Here is a 15,906-nt window from a genome sequence, read left to right on the forward strand (position 1 = left end):
CCAATAATGGGGGGATGCCAATTAACCTCAACCACTCTAGGAGTACGTCGCGGTCTACAACAAGCACCAAAACTTTTCAAGATACGTAGATCTTGAATTGTATTATGCATATGACCTGTTGCAAGTCAACTAGCTGCTTGGATATGCCCTGAGATTAGGCGACAAACTCCAAGAACTGAAAATGCCCTGCTCTCAAATCTGATTTGATTTCTAGCATGCCAAATATACCACAAAACAGTAGTGAAGCATATTAACCAAAGTTCTTGAAGCTGGGGACTCCTCTCCAATCCATACCCAAATTAAATACTTCATGAATTGTAGTAGGAGCTATGCCAATTTCAAAAATAGAGATGAAGTGATTCCATATTAAAGCAGCAAAAGAACAATGAAGAAAAATATGGTTTAGAGTTTCAGTACAGTGACCACAAAAGTCACAACGAGATGCCAAAGCCACTCCTCGTTGTTGTAAAAGCTCATCTGAAATTACTCTACCCCGCAAAACCTTCCAAGCGTGCAAAGACATTCGAGGAAAAATAAATTTAGACCATAAATGCTTACCCCATGGCACCATAGGAGAAAGTTGTCTCATAAAGGAAAAAGCATCCTTAGCAGTAAGCTCTCCAGTAGAAGAAGACTGCCAAACCATTTTGTCCTCCATCATCGGATCCATTACAATGGGAACTTGTCTAATCAAATCACACAACATCGGAAAATTAATTTGCAAGAGAGGAGGAAAAGCCCAAGATCCATTATCAATGTAATCTAAGACCAAGGAAGGATTATCGTTCAAAGCACCATGATCACCAAACAATTCAATGAGAGGTCTACCCAAGAAGTTGTCCCTCCAAAAAGAAATATTAACTCCAGGACCAATCAACCACCGAGTATTTTCTTGGACTACACCCCAAAACTTACGCACTCCAGGCCATATAGAAGATCGAGCATAAGAACGTCGTTGTGAAAATCGATTTCTAATAAAGGAACAACCTTCAGATGAGGAGGTAAAAATCTCTCAACAACGCTTGAGCAAGAGGGACCTGTTTAGAATCTCAAGTTGCTTAAGTCCCAAACCCCCTTCTTCAACTGGCATGCAACAAGATTTCCAAGCAACTAGGGGAATTCCTCGCTTATCTATAGAACCAGACTAAAGAAAGTTATGGCACCAAATCTCAATTTGTCTTAATAAAGACACGGGCCATTCATATACTTGAAATGTATAAACAAACATGCTGAAGATGACAGACCCTAAACCACCAGTTTGCCACTTAACACCCTAAACCCTGAAGGCATTAATCCACCCAATAACCAATTCCACCCATCAATTAACTCCATCACATGAATTCCAGCCCAGTAGCTGCGGATTTAATAAACCCACCAACCCAGCCCCAAACCATAAAACAAAGTAATTTAACAAACTCTTCTACCTCACTCCCGACATCACACAGACAAAATGTATAAAGAATGCATATGCAGACAAAAGCCAAACACAAAACAACTCAACATCTTCAAAACCCTAAAACAAAGCTACTTTCTTGTCCAGTTCTGTTACTTTCCTATTCATTTCTATCCCAATTGAGTATAAAGAAGACAAAGAAAAGCTTTTGAAATGGGGACCATTGCTTTTCATTGTAGTTTTACTTGAATAGTGGCCTCGCTCCCCATCCAGACGAAAGTATCGCCAGTAATTTGCCAGGTCGGATTCGATTCCAGAAACAGATATGTTGTACGGGGACTGAACGATTCTCTTCTATCACTCAGAGAATCGAATATCTCTGACTCACTGAAGATAAGAATCGGGTGAATGAGAGAAAGAGTTTGACTCGTATGCCAGAGGCAATGACCCAATTTGGGGGAAAAGGGTTCGTTTGAATCGAGAATACCTGAAGTTCCAGATTTACCCCTCAAAATTTAACGCCGTTGACGACTTTACTGTTGCTAGGTACGCAAATTGGGTCGGGGCAAAATCTTCAGATACCATTATGACATTTTTCAAATTATAGGTATGAAAATTAATAGTTTGGAAAAGTTCAGACACTGTTTGGACGAATTTCCCCTGAAAATATACAAAATCCAGCTCCGCGGTCAAACAAAACTCGTAAGTTAACATACTACTACAATCCAAGCCGGAAGTAGATTGTATTCTTGTTGGGATTTAACACAGATGGGGAATATATAGATTGAAGGGCAGAAATAATGCATTGGCTAGAACTCTTCTTTTGTAGCATCCCAGAACCTATCATTACATCATTTCTGTTGATCGATGCAGATGACTAATAGAACTGCGGCTCTGATATCATGAATAGAGTGGAAACCACTGATCTTGTTGTCCAATAGTATCCGAAAGCGCTTTCATCATTGTTAACTTAATGAGCAAACCAAGATCGTTTCACAAAATGCATAAACACAACCAAATGATCAATACAATATGAACTAGAATACAACAAGAGGAGATGCATCACCTGCTTCATGCACAACAGCCATTCCTTCAAAAGCAGTAGCAGCAACACAGCTATTCAACACAAATAATCCGAGCTCCAAAACTTAAAGCAGCCACACGCAAGAAATCCCATGTTTTCAACATGCTTCTTGAAAACTGAAACTGGTAATGCCTTGGTAAAAGGGTCTGCAAGCTGTGCATCTGTGCTAATGGCAGCTATTTCAATCTCTCCATCTTTTACCCTCTTTCTCACACTGTAGAACTTCAAGTCTATATGTTTTGAATTATTGGACCTTTTGCTATTCTTACTGAATAACACAGCAGCTTCATTATCACAATAAACTTTCAGCTTTCCATCAACAAGATTACTTAAAATCTTTGTTACCAAAAGAAAGTTTCTGATCCATAGGCCTTCACATACACCTTCATATATGGCTATAATTTCTGCTTGCATGGTGGATGTGGCTATCAATGATTGTTTCATTGTTTTCCAAGCCACTGCACCACCTGCCAACACATATACACAGCCACAAGTAGACTTCATTGATGCAGGATAATTGCCTGTAAAATCTGAGTCTGTGAAGCCTACAAGTTCAAGTTTCTTCACACGCTTATACACAAGCATGTGACTCTTAGTCCTTTGTAGGTATCTCAATACCTTTTTGCCAGCAGTCCAATGCTTGTGTCCAGGATCAGATTGAAATCTAGACAACATGCCAACTGCAAAGGATAAATCTGGCCTAGTGCACACTTGTGCATACATGAGACTGCCAACTAATCTAGCATATGGTACAAACTCCATTTCCCTTTTCTCAACACTTGTTTTAGGGCATTGATCCTTATTTAATTTATCTCCCTTAGATATTGGAACCTCCCCATGAGCACAAGTAGCCATATCATATCTCTGAAGTATTTTTGAAATGTAGGCTTGTTGAGATAATCCCAATAAACCTTGTGCTCTGTCTCTCTTTATCTCAATTCCTAATACATAAGAAGCCTCTCCTAGATCCTTCATATCAAAAATTTTCGACAGAAATATTTTGGTATCTTTCAGTAACTTAATGTTACTGCTAGCAAGGAGAATGTCATCTACATATAGGATAAGAAAAACAAACTGGTTTCCAACAACTTTAAGATAAACACATTCATCTACTAGATTTTCTGTAAAACCAAAAGATGCAACCACATAATCAAATTTTCTATACCATTGTCTAGATGCCTGTTTAAGTCCATATATAGATTTCTTAAGCTTACAGACTAAGTTTTCTTTTCCAGTTTCAATATAGCCTTCTGGTTGTGACATGTATATCACTTCCTCCAGTTCACCATTTAAGAAGGCTGTTTTTACGTCCATTTGATGTAACTCCATATCATAGTGAGCTACAAGAGCCATTATGATTCTAAAAGAGTCCTTAGTTGAAACTGGTGAAAATGTTTTTGTAAAATTTATGCCCTCCTTTTGTGTGAACCCTTTAGCTACAAGTCTTGCTTTGTGTCTCTCAATGTTTCCCTTGGCATCTCTCTTAGCTTTGAACACCCACTTGCTGCCTATAGGCTTGTGATTTGGATCTGGCTTCACAAGCTCCCACACTTCATTATTATACATGGATTCAAGCTCTGCATCCATGGCTTTCTTCCATTGTTTTGACTCATTACTTTCTGCAGCTTGCTTAAAATTTACAGGGTCATTATCATCTGCTAAAGTGCTCTCAACTTCTTGCAGATAAACCTCATAAATATCATTTTGACCACCAAAAGTTGGCTTCTTAGTTCTTTGTGATCTTCTAGGTTCAGCTACATTTTGTTGAGGTTTAGGAACATTTTGATCTGGTATAGGTTCAGCCACTTCAACATTTTGGTTTTCAAGTTCTAAGTCACCACCTACTGCATTGTGAACTTCACTTTCAGTTTCTGCATTATTTTTAAAGTTTGGCATTTCTATTTCTGTATCCTCACTTTCTGCAATTTCCTCAAAATAATCAGTTAAATCTTCAAATTTTGTATTGCAAATACTCTCCCCCAGAAATTTAACCTGATAAGTTTCAAAAATTCTAGGTGAGTAGTGAGGTGCATAGAGTTTATAACCTTTAGATTTTTCATAATAGCCTATAAAATGACAAGTTACAGATTTAGGGTCAAGTTTTCCTAAATTGGGATTGTAAATTCTTGCCTCAGCTTTACAACCCCATACATGGCAATGATGCAGACTAGGTTGCCTACCACCCCAAGACTCAAATGGTGTTTTATCCACAGACTTGCTTGGGGACCTATTGCAAAGATAGTTTGCAGTTCTTAAAGTTTCTCCCCAAAACATTTTTGGCAACCCAGAAGTACACATCATACTTCTTACCATATTCAACAAAGTTCTATTCTTTCTCTCTACAACACCATTCTGTTGGGGATTGTATAGTGTTGTATATTGAGCTTTTATACCTACATCATGCAGATATAAAGCAAATGGACCCTTTTGTTGTCCTTGCTCAGTATATTTACCATAAAATTCACCCCCCTATCAGACCTCACAGTCTTAATTTTCATTTCTAGTTGATGTTCAACTTCAGTTTTGAAAATTTTAAATGCCTCAAGTGACTGTGATTTTTCTAACAATAGGTAGATGTAACAGTACCTTGAATAGTCATCTATGAATGTAATGAAATAAACATTTCCACATATTGTTCTATGCCTGAAGGGACCACATATATCTGTATGAATTAACTCTAGCAGTTTTTCACTTCTGCTAGCAGTCTTTTTTCTTAAGTTTGTCATTTTACCCTTAAAACATTCAATGCAGTCTGCTAGGTCTGAAAAGTCTAGTTCTGGAAGTGTTTTGTTCTTTACTAATATTTGCAGTCTTTCTTTTGAAATGTGGCTTAGTCTCCTATGCCACATGTAAGCTGATTTATCATTAAACAAGGTCCTTTTAACACCTGTGATGGTATTGTTACTTAATGTGTTATTTCTGTCTTCAACAAGTGAGATTACTTGTTGAGGTATTGAACAATTCAATTTCATATAATTATCCAAAATAACACCAGAACCATATAACAAGGAACCTTTAGAAATTTTTATTCCATCCAAATCAATGTAAAAACAGCAACCAGTCTTAACCAAAAGAGACATAGAAAGCAAATTCCTCTTAATCGAGGGAATGTAATAAACATCATCCAAAACTAAAAAAATTTCCAAAACCTAGATCTAGTCTTAAGGTTCCTATAGCCTTCACTGCAACCCTCATGCCATTTCCCACACAGACATTGGTTTCCTCACTTCTTGGTGCCCTCTTCTTTGTGAATCCCTGTAAAGAATTCGTAATATGCAAGGGTGAGCCAGAATCTAACCAATAAGTGTGAGGTTCAATATTGACAAAATTAATTTCTAAAGAAAAAGTTTCTGTAGTACTTAAGAAATTCATACCCTTCTTCACCAACCAAGCCTTAAAACCTGAGCAGTCCTTCTTCATATGTCCTACTTTCTTACAAAAGTAACACTTGAACTTAAAAGCTTTGGTGGTGTTAGGTGCTGCAGTGTTTCCAGATGGCTTAGTGATGGTTTTGGTGACCTTAAGCTTGTTCTTCTTTTTCTTTGGCTTTTCCACCAGGTTCGCAGAGGTTGCAGGCTCTCTCTCTTTCTTAATTCTATCTTCTTCATCAGCACAGATAGATATGAGCTCATCTATGGTCCAGGTACCCTTTAGAGCATTGTAGCTAGTTCTAAGCCCACTGAAGGTATTTGGCAAAGAATGCAGTGCAACATGCACCACTTGGCTATCACACTCCTATCAGTAACTCCCTGAGCCTAGCATTAATGTGGATCAGCTTCATTATGTGCTCTCTAACTCCCCCAAATCCTTCATACTTCAACTCATGGAAAGCCTTAGACAATCTTGCAGCCTCTGCTTTCTCACTCTCTTTAAATTTTCTCTCAATGGCCTCCATATAGTCAGTAGCCAAGTCAGGTTCTTCTACACTACCTCTTACAGTGTCAGACATAGTGTTTCTAATGGTGTTCTTGGCCATTCTATTTGACCTGTGCCAAGCTTTAAATGCCTTAACCTCCTCAGTTGAACTATCTTTAGTTAATGCCTCAGGTTCATCCTCATGAAAGACTAGGTCTATATTCTCATGCATCATCATATAACGCTCTACCGAATCTCTCCAGGCTCTAAAGTTTGTTCCAGTGAGCATCAAAACATTGTTGAGGTTCATGTAAATACTTCCTAATGAGCAAAGTCAAAAAGAAAAATTCTGTAAGTTTCAGTTTCAAAACTCAAAAAATACAAAGTTTCAATTTAGCAATATTTCTGCAGATTTATGTGTTAGTTCCAAAAGCAGTTCAAAAACGCATAAAACACCAAAACAAAATATCAACCATAATGGCAACAAGTACCACAAGATACTATGTCAATGAAAATACCCCAAATATGAATTTCACATTAGGCAACACTTTTGTAGCAGTAGACATAATGTACTTAAGTTTCTGAATCTTCACCCCATAAATATTAGAGAACTCAAGTTATCCAAAAGACAATCAACATCTTATGACAGTAGAAGAGTCTTTAAGTATCAAAATATGAATTCAAAATCATGTGTGAAGCTGTTTGTCACCAAACTATGCTATATTAACACTTCTTTGGAAGACACGAGTAAGCACATTTTGAAAACAATTAACACAAGTTTCCAAGTCATTTTTATCTTAATGATCAAATGCAAATAATAACAGAAATTGCTTTGTGCAACATGCCTATTTTTATTTGCAACAACCTGTGACCTAAATAAAGTTTAACTAAATTCAATTCAAGACATCAAGGCACTTGAAAAGAAACTTTACTCAATCTGCAATTTTCTCAATGAAAATATGACAACATTTACATGGAGATAGTGAACTTCTTAACTCTAACATTCATCAATTTATCATATAATCATTGTTCAATCACAGATATATATTAGTAGAATGCAAAATATTAAGCACAACCATCCATAAGCAATCACAGAGAAAGCACAAAATCGTTTCAATTCAACTCAATTCAATTCAGAGACACAAGCACACTAAAACTTAAATTTCATCCGGTCACCATCTACTCTAGCCTAGGTGCACGCCGGGAATGCTTCTAGTGTTCTTGTAATTCAACAGAAAACGAATTAAAGCTTTGAATCGAAACATGGTTCTCGGAAGGCCTAACCTTTGCGACTGCAATTCTGCAACAATTTTAGCGGAAGCAATAATTCCCAATACTTGTATTCCCCAAGAACGATCTTTATCCGATTTTAATTTTTTTTTTCTTGGCCTGTTAACCAAAACCCTAATTTCCCAAAACGTTTTACAATTCAACATAACACAAAACTCTAGTTCAAAATACAATGAATTGATCTTCTAAAAATGATTTATGAATTGTGAAATTTGGCTCTGATACCATTTGTTAACTTAATGAGTAAACCAAGATCGTTTCACAAAATGCATAAACACAACCAATTAATGATCAATACAATATGAACTAGAATACAACAAGAGGAGATGCATCACCTGCTTCATGCACAACAGCCATTCCTTCAAAAGCAGTAGCAGCAACACAGTTATTCAACACAAATAATCCGAGCTCCAAAACTTCAAGCAGCCACACGCAAGAAATCTTCTACTCAACTATGTGTTTAACTCCTCTCTAGGGGCAGGACTGAATGTTTTGTCACACATTGAATAGGGACTTCAAGCACCTATATATACAAGCTAGATAGGTCTTCCCATAAAAGAATCATTGATTCTAGCCAATGAGTTATTTCTGAAAGATGCTATAATTATCATATCAACTAATTAGATATTTATCTTTATCAAAATGGATTCCTAACCATATGAGTGACATACCAAAACTCATTAGGTGTCTAGATAGATAATTCATATATTTCCCATTTATTGTAATAAATTTAATCATTTTGTTATTTACTTAATACAGATAATATTAGGTCCAAATAATATTTTACAATCACTAGTAAAAGCACTGCAGAATCGGCCCTGACAGTGTTATTTTGCACTTTCGTACTACTTCATAAGATTGGGAGAGCTTTTTTAAGGGATCAGTGCTTGACAATATTTTTATATCTAAAATGAGCACATTTTCAACTAGCCTGAGAAATTAATCAAATTCAATTCCCAGCCGCCGGGCCTAGCTAGGTTAGCTAGTGTTTATATGACAGCCAGTGCTTAACGCCTATTTCGAGACATTTCACGTGAGTACTATGTAACAAAATCACCCTTTTAGTACAGACTTTAATTTGATTTGAAACTTGAAAGCAAGTAGTGGTTTCATCCTCAGCTTCCAATTCTGTTTATGCTCCATTAATTAACTTCCTCGATCAAATCCTTCTTTTATATACTTTGCTTTCTGCCCCTGTTTCAGTGTGTACGGCGCTATCTTTTGAATATATATATATATATATATATATATATATATGGAAAATTCTGCTATATATATATATATATATATATATATATATTAGCAGCAAGGTTGGTACTGTAGTCCATTTTGTTGTGTTTGCATGTGCCGCCTTAATAATGCTATAGGCCAGCAAGAAAAACGAGAGACAATTATTGGCTTTTAAGGGTTTAAAAATAGCACTGGCAATCACTTTTTAGCAAAATATCGGTTCAAATTAAAAGTTTAGTATAAAGGAAAAGGTAGAAATTCAGTTGTCTCATCTGATTAGGAAACCCCTTGGAGGCTTTCTGGGTCTTTAAGTGGCTTTCTTTATCAGAATAGACAGCCACTTTAGACAAAGCTTAATCTTGCAATGTTGAGTCACCCCTTGGACATATCAATCAAGTTTCAAAGACGGGATGGAAATGCAGCGACTTGTACGTTTACCGGTAGAGGGCATTTAGATTGTGCTCAAAAACGAAAAAATGAGATCGAAATTCTTCACTACTTTCACACAATTAGGAGCAAAAAAAATTTAATAATTCACAATTCCAAAGTACTCTGTACAAATTCACAACTACTAGCATTGATTACACTATGCCTTGCTGGTGGGATGGCTTAGCTAGCTATATAGTGACCTCTAACCAGAAATGAAGATACTTGAATGAGTGCTTCATCCATTAAAACCCTAAAGGCACATAGCTCAACCTCAGCAATCCAGCACATATATATAATTATGCAACTAAATAACAAAAAAGAATTATAAATTTAGCTAGCTAGCTTGGCTAATAATTCCCCTATAATTACGAATAAACCCTTCAGGTTCAAGTGCTGCAATGCTTACTGTAGTTTCCTGCACAGGAAGAGCACGAGTTGTCTCCGACGAGCTAGCTGCCTGGCTGAAGCCAACGATCTTCTGACACGTCTCGATCAAGCTGTGCCGGCATTTAGGGCACGAAGAGTGAGAGCTCAGCCACTTATCGATGCACCTCACATGGAATCCATGGTTACACTTGGGAAGTAGCCGCACGCGCTCGCCGGTTGTAAACTCCGACAAACAAATTATGCACTCACTGTCCAACCCGGGAAGCTTAAGCTCAGCTGAGTAATTAACCGTCGTAAAAGTCTTGAGGGCTTTCTTCTTGACTCCGGTGTTGGCCAGCCTCGCCGAGTTGTCTCTTGAGGAAGAAGAAGACTCCGAGGACACGAAGCTCGAGCACCTCAGAGCGCACTTTATGATGGAGTTGAGCCCCAAAGAGCAAATTAGGGCGCAGAGGAGGACAGAGAGTACCATGACCACATTAGCATCGAAGCTGTTGTCTCCGGGGTACTGATCGGGAGAAGACGAAGATGTGTCGTGCGAGGTTGAAGATGGAGAGATGGGTGGAGGGTAAAGTGGGTTGTGGAGGAGTAGTCTCCTGGAGTAGAAGTCCCCAAGAAGATCGTGAAGTTGGTGAGAAGCAGAAGCAGAAGCAGAAGCAGAAGCAGGCATGTTCAGTTTTGGGAAGAGGTTGAGGTTGGTCTGAGAGTGAATTAATGGTTGCAGAAGCTGGAGAAGGGGATAATATATACGAAAAAGTTCAAATTTTTAAAGGGGGTGAATTTGCTTTTTTTTCGTTTTTTAATATACAGGGATTACTGTAATATACTTGGAGAATATTCTGAGGGGGTTTTAGTCCGCATTATAGGGAAGGTTTTATTTTAAGTTGCAGATAATAGAGATTTTTGAAATCCTATGGGTACTCCACTGAGCCTCTTGGTAGTTTTAATGATGGTTTCTAATCAAGGTGGGAGAGAGCCTCTCCCACCTTCGGCGCAGTTGAGAATCACACGCGGCACTTATTCTGTGAATGAATCATATCTAGAAATGAGATTTTTTTTTTTTTTGAGGGAAATGAAATAGATTTCATTGACTTACAAGTCATTACAATCAATGGATATAAGCTCCACCACATTTGGAGGAGGTACAGTAAAGAGCTGCATAAAAAACTGTCCCTTTTTAGCATCTTGTATTCTTGTGCTAAAGTATGAGTCACTATGTTTGCTGCTCGGCGCACATGGTGAACCTGCGCAAAGAATAACGGACAGTAGAAATGAGATTTGGGACCCATTAGGGCAACAAAAGGAAGGGGCTAAGAAGCTTCGCGGGAGAAATGAACCTTATCTCTACTACTATAAATGGAGGCCCTCTTTTGGTGTCAAAGGGCTTCACCAAATTTTGAAGTGTCTATAATACCCTTTTATAACATAATTATTAAATTAAGTCAATAAAATATAAATAGATAAAAGTGTAAACTGAAATTAAAAATAGCCAAACCACCACTATTCTATTTAAATATATATATATATATATATATATATATATATATATATATATATATATATTCATTTTAGTCGACCATTTTCTCTTAACACAATGTCACCTGCGAGAAACGCGGGCATGTTGCTAGTTCAATCAATAATAGGAGGGTTTAAGGCTTAATATAGACCACAGTAGTCTCCGCTAGGTCAAAATTTGAGTTAGTAATTCTCAATTAGGAGGGGATTCGAAAAGTGTAGATTCTTTAAGTACTCAATTATTGGGTGCCTATTTGAAGTGTCTTGTTTTCTTTAAATAATTAAAAGGGTGATTCTAGTTAGACCTCCAAATTTAATATTTGGACCTCCCTAATTTTTTAAAAATTTTAAAATCCAAATCTACCCCTGAAAAAAAAAACAAGAAAAAAAAAAGGAAATTGAGGTCTTCAAGATCGTTGCTGTCACTGCTCCTGGACGTAGGAGAGTGATTTCTGGCTTATGACATCAAAGTTTATTCCTTCAATCTGCTAACGACAGGATGGATTACAATTAAGAACCAAAGCATAATGAACAAAAATCCCATAATTTCTTCATGCTTCATTTTGTCTTTTACAATTATTAGAATTGTTTTCATTTTGAAATCTGGGTAAAGCATTATTCACAATTCAATATACCTTTGGTTGTGAATCATTCTCAGTTCTCAGCTACTATTGCTACTTTAATTGGTCTTGATTTTTTGTATGAATTTTTGTTAAGGTTTATTAATCAAAATTCAAGGTGAGAGCTTAACGAAAGCTCCTTCAATTCCCATCCTCCATCAACATCGATGGAAGAAAACAAAAAGAGGAGAGAGAATGAGTTTGATCAACTTAGGAGTTCGGAGACGAAGTCATCCATCTTGCTTCACAACAATTATGTTAAGAGTGTTTTGGTCGACAGAGAGAGTGACAAGGTTTAGGTCGCAAAGATAACAGTTGAGACGGGGAAGAGGAGGCAAAACTGAAAAAAGAAAAAATATGGGCAAAATTGGAAGTTTGATGTGTAAAAATATGAAAGGAGGTCCATATAGCAAATAGAGAGGTCTGAATAGAACCACCCTAATTAAAAAATTAAAAAGTAAAAAAAAAAAAAAAACAGAGAGAGAGGCCCTAGACGTAATATATCTTGAACCCTAATTAAGTCTTTCGGGCAAGGTTTTTTTTTGGTTGGTAATAAGTGGTGAATTTGCTCGAAATGCTATATGACTGACATACTACACTTACACTGGATTAACATAATAGCTCTTCCAAATTGAGTGTTGAAGTTATGAGACCAATTCTTCCATATATCTAGAGTATTGGTTGAGAAAGTCTAAATCAGGAGATCATAAGTTCAAATCAAATTCGCAACAATTCATGGAGCATAAGAGTCATAACAATAGTTTATGTGATTACTCGAGAAAAAAGTAATTCATTAATCATTTACGATTACGATACTTTAAAAGAAAATTTCTGAATAAAATTGAAAGTAGATAACTACCAAACAGAACTTGCATATGATAATCAATACCCAGCGAGCTAGCCAAGGTGCGGACAGTATGGCTTGGCGCCCAACATGATGCACCACCATTTTGACTCTAGAACAACTTCTAATCTGATAGCGTATAACAGATCACTAGGCTGAGCATTATTACCAAAATGTTAAATTTCTCCTGAACAACTTGCAGAAAACATATTTCAATGATGAGAGAGACTTCCATACGGCACCCGCACCAAGTGGCAGTGCGGCGGCCCAATCAGTGCCCAAGTAGGGGGGGTATTTTGGGTATTTCACATTAAAAACCAGGGGCAGTTTCGGAAAAGAGGGAAAAAAATTTTCTCCTGATTGGAGGGCCGCACCGCCACGTGGTGCGGGTGCCCCTACGCAAGAATTTCTCTTCAATGATTAACCGAGAAGAGACAATGTTTTTGTTGACAAAAGATCGATAATATAGCTTACCCCTAAACCCTGAACCCTACTCTACCTATTCGTCCTATAGTTTCTACGGTACGGTGTTAGTTTTTTTAGACAACAAGTTGCAGCTCACCTGCAAAATTTCAGGGTTAACATCAAAACAAAAATAGGAGAATCATATCGTTTGGAGGAGGAGAGTGTATAACTGTATATATACCAGTCGGAAATGTCAAATTAAGCTTCTTATTCCAAGCTTTCCTTGAAGTGGTTGAGAGAAAATTGGATACCTTTCTTGATTGAGAAAATTCAAAATAGGGAGAATTCCACAAATGGTCACTCAACTATGACTCATTCGACACTTTGGTCACTCAAGTTTCAAATATATCACTTTGGTCACTCAGCTATTACACTGTCAATCACTTTAGTCACCCAAGGAGTTTTTTTTCTCACTTTAATCACTTCTCCCAATCATTCTAATACATATATCTCAATTTTTCACAATTGTTTGATGAAAATATCATTAATATTGTGACAAATATTTTTTTTAAAATGAAAAAAATTAACAAAGTGACTAAAGTGATTGACAGTGTAATAGTTGAGTGACCAAAGTGATATATTTGAAACTTCAGTAACTAAAGTGTCGAATGAGTCATAGTTGAGTGACAATTTGTGGAATTTTCCCTTCAAAATATGGAAGTTTTTAACTTAATTAAAGTATAAAACTTTCATTGTTGGGAAAAACTCACAAACAGTACCTGAACTTCAAGCCACTAATAACTTTCGTACCTCAAGTTCAAAAAATATCAGATTAGTACCTGAACTTCTGACCCCGACCCAATATCAGTATCTGGGAACAGTAAAATCGTTAACGGAGTTAATTTTTGAAGGGTAAATCTGTCATTTTATTGTTCATCATCTCCAAAACTCTCCCCTCTCTCTGCAAACCCAGATTTTTCATTATCTTCTTCATACCTCACACACACAAACCCAAATCGACCAAATGAGAGGTGAGAGGAGTTGGTGGTGGATGGGACTGTGGCTGTTGAAGAAGTGAAAGGTTGGTTGATAGTGGTGATGAGGTATGAAGAAGAAGAAGAAGAAATCTGGTATTGCAGAGAGAAAGGAGAGTTTTGGAGATGAAGAACAGTGAAATGACAGATTTACCCTTCAAAAATTAACCCCGTTAACGATTTTACTGTTCCCAGGTACTGATATTGGGTCGGGGTCAAAAGTTCAGGTACCAATCTGATATTTTTTGAACTTGAGATACGAAAGTTATTAGTGGCCGATAGGTCAGGTACTGTTTGTGAGATTTTCCCTTCATTGTTTGGAGGTTAATTTTAAGGTGGAAATAAAGGAGGATCGTCCCTAAAAGTATGATCATATATAACACCTTAGCCTTTACTGATGTAACGAGTATAACAGATCATCAAAAAGTTAATACCTTTATTTAAAACAAAACGAGAGAATTCTATTGAAAACAAAAAAACAAAAGAAAAGATAATAAATATTGCCGCACTCACAATTAACTGTTTACTCTGCTGTGCTCAATTGCATGCATGTTATTAGATCTAAAAAAAATTTAAACAGAAATTTAAGAGTAGAGAATAATGAGACGGTTGAAATAGATTGATTTTCTCCAACGTTGGTTAATAGCAGTTAAACTGAATAAGTTATCTACATGTGCATTAATAAAATTGCAGGTATTCCATCATTGGTGACACAATTTAAGACCAGTCCTGATAATGTACTCCTTTTATCATGGGATAAGACGACCTAAACCCATACCAAAGACCCCTTATTACAATTTCCCTTAACTATCAAAACACAAGTCCTTTCACTTGTTGATGCTCTTAGATGTTCAAACCATAAACAACTCTGAAGTATGAACTCTTGTGGCCTGATATATGTTTTTGTTTTCTTAATTGGAAAACCTCGGAACTATGGAGAAATAGTCAACGACTCCTACTTTATTAGCATAGCTTACTTTGATTAGCAAGATTTTGGGTTGGTCGTGCTGACTCGTTTATCATGAACAAATTGAATATTGCAATGGAATGCTCTTTGTAGTTTAATAATTAGTATAGGGCACTACTAGTCAGGACAACGCGCTAGTCACAGTGATCCTAAATCCTCTCAATATCCCATCGTACTTATCACCGATTTGCAAATCTGTCATTCATTGTACCATCTATATTAAGTTATTACCTTTTTTAGATTTCGTAATCTACGCTTAGGAACTACTACATTCATCAAACTATTCATTCTTCAAATAATGTTATGATCGATGTTCTATGTTAGTCCAATCGATCAAGGGCAGATTTGCTAACACAACTAAAATCTAGAGGTTGAGTAGCAAATTTCTAACCCTCTAAACAATGCGGCAATTTTACTAGTTCACAATCTCCGCTCCATAACAGATTCTATGTTTTATATATTTGAACTCTAGCCTAAAAATTAAAACTTCCTTATATTCATAAAAATTTATATACCGATACATTTTTTAGTAAACAAATGAACTGTACATTAATGTAATGGTACATCAATAAAAACTAACTTTTAATCAATATTGTATACAATTATGCAATACAATATTTGTCGGCGCCCTTTATAATCAACTATGAAGAGCCAGCAGAGCAGAATTGGATAAGAAGATGGTCCCTTGAGGATCTTACCCTTTTGCTTTCAACTTGCAACGAAATCAAGTATGATCTTCTGGCCATGCAAGTAGCTAGATATATTGTAATCTGAAAGGGTTCAGTGCAGGGTCTTCACTTTATGGCTCCTAACTAAAGCAAACATTAGCAAAATTATCTGCTACTGTAAAATAATG

At 36.6% G+C, this 15,906-nt stretch overlaps 1 protein-coding gene across 1 annotated transcript; it reads right to left on the bottom strand.

Moving 5' to 3' along the window:
- Positions 1-9,329: 9,329 nt before the first annotated feature.
- LOC133728729 (RING-H2 finger protein ATL78-like) lies at positions 9,330-10,517 on the bottom strand. Its single transcript, XM_062156164.1, has one exon. It carries the CDS (start codon positions 10,333-10,335, stop codon positions 9,616-9,618), a length of 720 nt encoding a protein of 239 aa, XP_062012148.1. The 5' UTR covers positions 10,336-10,517; the 3' UTR covers positions 9,330-9,615.
- Between the last annotated feature and the right edge of the window lie 5,389 nt (positions 10,518-15,906).

Source organism: Rosa rugosa, chromosome 1, assembly GCF_958449725.1.
Source record: "Rosa rugosa chromosome 1, drRosRugo1.1, whole genome shotgun sequence".
NCBI classification, from domain to species: Eukaryota; Viridiplantae; Streptophyta; class Magnoliopsida; order Rosales; family Rosaceae; genus Rosa; species Rosa rugosa.

What these genes read in the sequence shown, in the direction of transcription:
- LOC133728729 (XM_062156164.1), bottom strand. Translation starts at nt 10,335, where the DNA reads ATGCCTGCTTCTGCTTCTGCTTCTGCTTCTGCTTCTCACCAACTTCAC.